A 7,665-nucleotide genomic window follows, 5' to 3' on the forward strand; every position below is an offset into this window, starting at 1 on the left:
GGAAAAAAGTTTTAAAGGTCCAATATAAGTCTTGTTATCTCTACTACTATTATTGGAATGATTGTTTCTTGTAATATTAAGAAAGATACTTTAAAAGATATCTAGAAACTCGATTAATATGAACATGTACTGCATCAAAACATCATGAAGGTTCAGATCTCATTAATCTTAAACCCAATGTTTAAAAAACATGTTGCAGAAGCTTTTAAAAATTCTAATTCTGCTACTAATTTGCTACAGAATTGAAAACACTGAAAACATCATCTTTTAGATGGTTTAATTTTAACAACACATCTGTCAGTTTTCTGTATGTTGAACAGATAGCTTATGCAGACATGTTTTTCACATTTTCCTGTGTGCATCCTGTAGCATAGACTGGCTAGCTTAGACAAACATACAACAGTCACGGTAACATTTTCCTGTAAGGAATCTTGACTTCCCAGTGATACAGTAGCTAGATTTCATGCCTTTACTAGTGAATATATCTATGAAACAAGTATGGATAATGTGTATATTTATGTTAAATGGAACGGAGACTGGATGTGTTTATGTGTCAACATGCAAGCATCAACCTGTACATGGATGGCTTGATTCAAAGATCCATTCAAAACTTAAGGTTTTTGTTTCAGTTGTAAAACTTCATGCAGAGCAGACTGAATTTCAGGTAGGGATTTAGTTGATTTGGAGCTAAGGTAACACCTGATTTTATCACTACAAGCTTTACCAGGTAATAATGGTGCTGATGCTAATTATAATACTTGAGCAAGAGAGTTAGTTCGTTGTTCTAATGTCTGGCTGAGATCAGAATTTAACCTGGGGTCTTCCTGAATGCTAGTACAAATCATTTGTTACTTTTGCTCCCAATTACAGTTAAAGTAGCCAGTGTCTTGGGGAAATATAGCTACTGCAGCTGGTAGATTAGGATATGGCTTTGCTAATGCATTGACCTTCTTCATCCGTGTAACATGAGTTAATTTTCAGCCTGACAGTAAATGCTGAAATTTGAATTGTAGCACTAATGCACCATTTTTTCATCTGTCAAACCAGACTAAAGGGTCATTTGGTAATGAGGATAATGGTTCACTTTGAAAGAGAAGGAAAACCAGCTTCTGAATCTGTGGGGAAATTCTAGATCTTGCTTCAAATAACAAGATGAACTAGGGAAAAATTAGGCTGTGAAATTCCAGTAATACTTAACCTGTAAGCCTGAATATTTGCCTTATACTGATTCTGTACAGGCACATTGGAATATTTGCCATGGAATGTTAGACAGAATAATAAAACAGCCTATGAAATTTGGTATTCAGGGTATCAAGCCTCAAAAAGAGGCTTTCTCTGAAAAGTGAATCAACATTAAACTGTGCTATAAAGGGAATTTTCAGCAACAGTTTGTGACAAGTTTTGATTGTTTCTCTACCCTCTAAGAAATCCTAAACCTAAGAACTGTTGGAGACTGATTTTCCATTTTTGTTCCTCTCAGAAGTGTCTTTCTTTCTTTCCTGCAGCACGGAAAAGGATATGCTAGTCACTTCTACAGGACTTACCTGAAGCAGCATGATTTGCACAAAAGAAAGTCGACCAACAAAAAGCATCAACTTTCAACTTCATTATCTTGGCCATCCAGTTCTGTGTAACTGAAGGATTTGTGTGCTGTTGGAGACATCCTGGCCAACAATAGGACCTAATTGCTCTCAGCAGGCCTGAGAAATGAGTTGAAATGTGTAGAACTGTAGAAACTTCAGAGGCAACTGACCTTGCCTCTCTGATCAGTGTGTGCCTGTTTACAGCACTATATATCTTTCTCTCTCCAAAATGTCACTGAGCCCTTTAGATGTTTATATTCACCACAAAAAGCCAATCGTACAGATAAAAGAGATGTGCATTATAAATGCAATATCACTGTTTTAAACTTGACTGTTTTATATTATTTTTGTGTGATCAAGTGTTTCCCAAACTATTCCAACTTTACAAGAGAGATTGTGATCATGTTCTTTTCACCTGTGGGTCATAAAAATGTTGTTAATCTGAAGACCCACAAAATTATCAAAGACATTTCTGTAGTTTATACACCGTGTTGCAAAGTGTTTACTGTACTATTTCAAAGCTTCTAAATAAATATAAAATATATATATATTATATTATATATAATTTTCCGAAAAACGTGGTACAACTTAGTTGATTTCTAAATGGATTCATACAGTCTACACCATACACTAAAGTGAGAAGAAGATTCAGGGTTCCTAAGCTATCCTTGCTAAAAACAAAAATAAAATAAACCTTTAATAGTACTTCCCCAAAATTCGTATTTTGGTCAATCCTGTTTTTCTTGTTTAAAAAAAAAAAAAAAAAAAGCTGTAAGCAACAACATTTTGTCTAAAAAGTTGTAAGGAATTTTCAATGCCAAAGATGCAGCTGTCAATATTACCCGAATGAGCGTTATGTACTATCAGAGGTATAAATCACTCTCCATTATTTTGATTATGTTTCTATGGTTTTTAATTTGGAATCACAAAATCTTTTATAAGGCTCTATAAATTCACCTGTATATGTTGTTAAAAAAGAACACTGGGTGTCTGTACATTTTGCAATGTAAGATATAATGTAAGTGAAGTTAAGTATTTTAAGAAAATCATCCCAAGCTCATAAATATGTATACATACATACATACATACATACACACACACACAAACACCCACACATCTCTCTTTGACATAGTTTTGTGAAACTATACAAATATATTGCCTAAAAATATTTCTCTTGTGGCTAGGAATAGTTGTTGATAGAATTCAAATTACAAAGGCAAAGTATATGCCAGACTCTTTTATCACAAAGGAGATTTCCGATTAGGAACATGGCACATTCTCAGCTGACCCCTCTCCCATTGGAGTTAAAATGGTGTTGGCCACCATCTTTGTTGGGAAAAGGATTAAGCCCTTGCATATAATCTTTATGTTCTGTAATAATTCTGTGGTCTGGAACAGTATCTTAGAGCACTTCTTTTCTATGAAATATTGAAAAAAGTAAAATTTCGAAGGTAAAGTTTAAAACTACTTTCATGTCCATGGAGTTTAAGTACCATTTACTAAATGTAAAAATCTAGTAAAATTTTTTTTCTTTTTTTTTTGTGCTGTGATTTTTTCCCCCACTGTACCTTGATACATCAAACAATGAGAACAAATGAGAGCACACCTTGTTATGAGCCAATGCCTAGCCATATTTAAACCAATTCCTACTGGTGATTCAATATTAAGTAAAACAAGAGAAAATGTCTCATTGATTGCAGTAGGAATTCTGTTATCCCCACCATGGGCTGAATGTCTGAGAAGCCACTGCTGTGTCATAATAGAGTTTGGGTTTCTTCTTTTTGTTTGTTGGTTCTGGGTTTTTTGTTCTTTATAATGACAGTTCCTGTCAGATAGGAGTATATAAATCACTTGTATGAAAACCATCCTGCTGTAGATCCAAATATATACAGGGAATCCAGCATTCCTGATCAAATTCCACAGGTTCTTTGTAAACCTAGTAGACTAGGCCCTGAAATTGTTAATTTAATATTCCAAACAAAAAAATATGCTCATTAAACCACTTTAATGTGCACATCTAGCACATTTCTGTAACGACAGATTGGTTTATGAGATCTTTTTAAAAATGTATGTTATACAAAACCCAATCCAAAAATCCCCCAAACAACTTCAATAGCTATTGATTTGAGCAAACACAATGGTGAAATGTTCCTCCTGCTGTAGGTAGCAGACCTTTTAGTTGCCCACAGGCTTCATTTATTTTATGAAGTAATGGAATTTGTGACAAATATTTCATCTAAAGGAGATTATTAGATTCTTATTTCTGCTTTTAAAGCAAGAAAGTCCTTGCCATTCTTAAACCTGTTTTTAATTTGTTTCTAACTAACTTTTCAATATAGACATATATTGCAAATTATGGTTGTTTTTGGTCTTTGCGAGGAAAAGGAAATGGTTTTATTTTCTATTTAATGAACAGCCAAAGTGTTTCTATTTAATGAAGCTCACTTTGCATTTTGCATACCATTTTTTTCTGAAAAAACTATTAACTATATCATGTCCTGTCATTCATTTCCAAAACTGAACTCTTTCCATCGTGTGATATACATACAGATTTTCCATCTTTATTTTTATTAAATGTTAAATACCATTGGCATTGGTCCATATATGTACAGAAATCCTTCTGAGTTCACTGGGAGAGCCCTAGAGGGAGTCATGGTAGGATGCAGAACTGTCAAGTACAAGGAAGATTTGAAGTACTACGGCCTGAGCTCTTGGGATAAAGCTGTAGCTTTTGCTGATTTCCCTTGCTCACTGTGAATTTTGGTATGCTAACATATGCTGGCACGAGCTTTGGGACACATTAAAACCCAATACACAGCTGCTGTCCCAAGAGAAGGGCAAATTGGGCAGTACAGAGGCTCAAATTGTCCTGTTTCTTTGTTTTAGTGGGCATCTGGCCACCTGCCATTGAAATTGCCCTGTTCAGCATCTCCCATGTGTTCCGTCGTGCTACTGGGTGCCTGTCTGCAGGGACAGGTGTGTAAATGCCTTCAAACATCACCTCGTGTGTTTGCCTCTTCCTCTGAGCACATGTGATGCAAATTTCAAAGGACTCTCATTTGCATATTGGACCCAAAAGTGGACTGAAGTAATCAGGAAGTATTTAGGTTGGATATTAAAGGGAAAGATGGATACCCATAAAAGTGAGATAAGGAAGATTTTGAAATCTCCTTCATTAAAGGTTTTCAAGGACAGTTCCAAAAACACCTGTAAGGGATGATATATGTGTACTTAAACTTGCCTCAGAGGAAAAGCACAGAGAAGGCTCTCAGTCCTGTTGTTCTGCAATGTTCCTAGTGGGGCATGATAAGCTTTGCAGGAGTTAATCTGTACACAGCTGTAGGGATAAGAATGTTCTATCCTTCAATTAGTTCTTTGAAGCAATATTTAATGTTTAAATTTACAATTTACGAGCATAATAGAACAAGCTGCCTGTGAGAGGAACTGTCTTTGGAGCAAATTAGAGTTCAAGCAGAGAAGACAGTGTCTTATAAAAGATAACAATATGGAATCAGGGAATCTTTTTTTTTTTTTTTTCCATTTCCTGATTTTGATATTTAGCAATGGATTTCTAAGCAGCTTGCCTATTCAAATTCTTCAAAATCAGACTTCAGTTTCTTCTGGATGGATTCTTCCAAAACTTAGAAATACTAAAACATTTCACTACTTGAAATAAAATACCAAATTTTTAGAGCAAGTTTTTGCTAACATACCTATTGAGGGAAGGTATTTCCATGGACATATTCTTAAATTACTGGAGCAAGGTGTAGTGATTTTTCCTTAGTGTTGTTGCCAAATTAGGTGAGATGAAAATACACAGATAAATACAATTTGTAAAGATTCCTTCATTATAGCCTCTATATAGTAGTGGGGGAGATACCTATCAGTGTGTGTGTATGTGTGTGTGTAACTATAGTTTAAATTCTGGGAGGTTGCCACGGGACTTTTTCTTACAGCTCCCATCAGTAAATGTAAACAGAAGGGTAGAAACACATGTAGGGTACTACAAAACTAGACTTGTTCCTTAGTGTAGAATGGAGTTTTGCATTCAAGAATTAAATTCAGCCCCCTTTTCATGTTTTATACCCACAAGCAAGCATAGTACTCATTTTTTTGCTTCCAAAATGTTACCTGCTCATAGAAAGGGGTTTTTTTCATTCTTTTTTAAAGTAATATCATTCCTCAGGGTAAAAGGTGGATAAATAGATAGTCTTCCTAGGCTGATAAATTGCAATTGCAATTTTGCAAGGCTGTTAAACATTTGTATGTCTTACCTGGAGAAAGCCGATGATATCCTGCCACTGTTCCATGTTCAAGTCTCGAGTTTTATGGCATTTGGACTTGTGGATTAAAACCTGTACAAAGGTGTAGGGGCCAAAATAAGAATCTTTGATACACATTTAGTTATTGCAATTTGATTGCAAAAAATTGGCATCAGATGTCTATAAAGGATAGAAAGTTGTTTATTCTATTCTATTTGCAGTAATGTAAAAGGCAGCCAGTAGGACTTTATTATAATATTGTGCTATGACAAATTCTGAAACTGAGTTAAATCCTTTGCTCTGATCCCTACATCAGAGATCAAATTCTTCTTAAAGAGCTCCTTCATTTTCTTTTGTGTCTAAGAAATGGATACATATATATATAAACAAATATACACAGCCATTACAATCCATTGTTGAGCATCTGTGTTTTTGTAGATATCCTCATATGTAAGAAATAAGCAAGAACTAACTTGGACAGATTTCTTGAACTGAAATTGTTTTTGAATTTGAATTTGTTAATAAAGTTCATGATATTGACAGACATCAAAAAAAATCAAATCTCTGTGGGTGTAGTTCTCCAGAAGGCAAACGCTTCACTTAGGAAGCATCCTGTCAAAAAACTGTATAAATGCAACTGCTGGAAATTTTGCTGAGTCAAGATGAAAGATGCTGTGCTAAAGCTTTCTTGTTCACTGCATCAGCACTGAATAAAGTGTCCTCTGGATGTTAACCACTTTAGGCAAGCAGAAGATATCAAAAATTGCAAACAGGGTTCAATGTTTATCATTCCTGCAGAAGAGAGACTTAGACAATAGGTGAATATATACTGAAATACTAATCTATGTTATACAATATGGAAAAAACCAGTTAAGTCAAACATTTGAGAGAAGAGGATGCTTTCAAATACATGCACTTCAAAGATTAAAGTTCATCTGATGCTCGACCTAGTAGCATATTTTGGATAACTCATCTTTGATTTGCACTAACACTGGAGAGCAATGTATTGTGTAACAAAGCCTTACAGCTACATGATAAAAGGAATGTAACCAAAGCAACCTTAAGTTTTAGAAGTCTTGGATCCAAACACTCAGGTTGCAAAACTGAGCTGTATTTTATATGCATCAGAGCCTAATTCCATTAAAGGCAGTGGCCCAAGTTGCAGTGATCTGAAGGAGGGCAAAAGGAAGTTTTTGTTTCTTTCTTTATGCATTTTTAAGCAAGAGCATCCTGCGATAAAATTATTTGACATCAGAAAAAGGGAAACTTTATTAGCTTTGTTTTTAAAAAGCTGCACAATCCAGTTTGGAAATTTGAAAGTTTGGACACAGATATGTGTCAGTGTAAAATAGACATTTCTGATCATTTTACCTCAAAACAAAACAAGAAGCTAAGTGATATAAATGTTCAGGTTTTCTATTAAGATAAAGACAGAAATGCAGTCCTGAAAAGATAGATTCATTTTTTTTTATTATACAGAAGTTCAGACAACCAAAAATTCATTGGAGCAGATTATGCTTACACTGCCCTAGCTGTTGGTTGAAAATGTGAGCAAAACAAGCAAAGAAAATATGAACCTCAACTTTATGAATGTTTCAGAAAGTTTTGCTCTGGAAGGTAACAAACAGATCCTAAGAACATTGTCTCCTTTCAGACCTAGACTGAGAGATGTTTTCTCTCTGGAGTATAAAAGCAGTCCTCCGAATGGTTTGTACGTTCACCTCAGTGGAGGGAGGGTTTTCCCACTTGTTGAGAATAACATGGCGAAAAGACCTAAATGAAGCCTGATGTCAAAATTGCCTAGTAATTCCATCCCCATC

General features: G+C 34.9%; 1 protein-coding gene across 3 annotated transcripts in view; it reads left to right on the forward strand.

Annotated features, from left to right (window-relative positions):
* Positions 1-3,119, forward strand: part of PCDH10 (protocadherin 10) — a 33,433-nt gene extending 30,314 nt beyond the window's left edge. For all 3 annotated transcript variants that reach the window (XM_069012077.1, XM_069012078.1, XM_069012079.1), the window contains one exon: positions 1,506-3,119. Coding sequence is in view for 1 of the 3 variants with exons in the window: in XM_069012079.1 (XP_068868180.1) it covers positions 1,506-1,525 (20 nt within the window). In the remaining 2 variants the exon portion in view is untranslated. The remainder of the gene's footprint in view (positions 1-1,505) is intronic.
* Positions 3,120-7,665: the final 4,546 nt, after the last annotated feature.

Source organism: Aphelocoma coerulescens, chromosome 4 (genome assembly GCF_041296385.1).
Source record: "Aphelocoma coerulescens isolate FSJ_1873_10779 chromosome 4, UR_Acoe_1.0, whole genome shotgun sequence".
NCBI classification, from domain to species: Eukaryota; Metazoa; Chordata; class Aves; order Passeriformes; family Corvidae; genus Aphelocoma; species Aphelocoma coerulescens.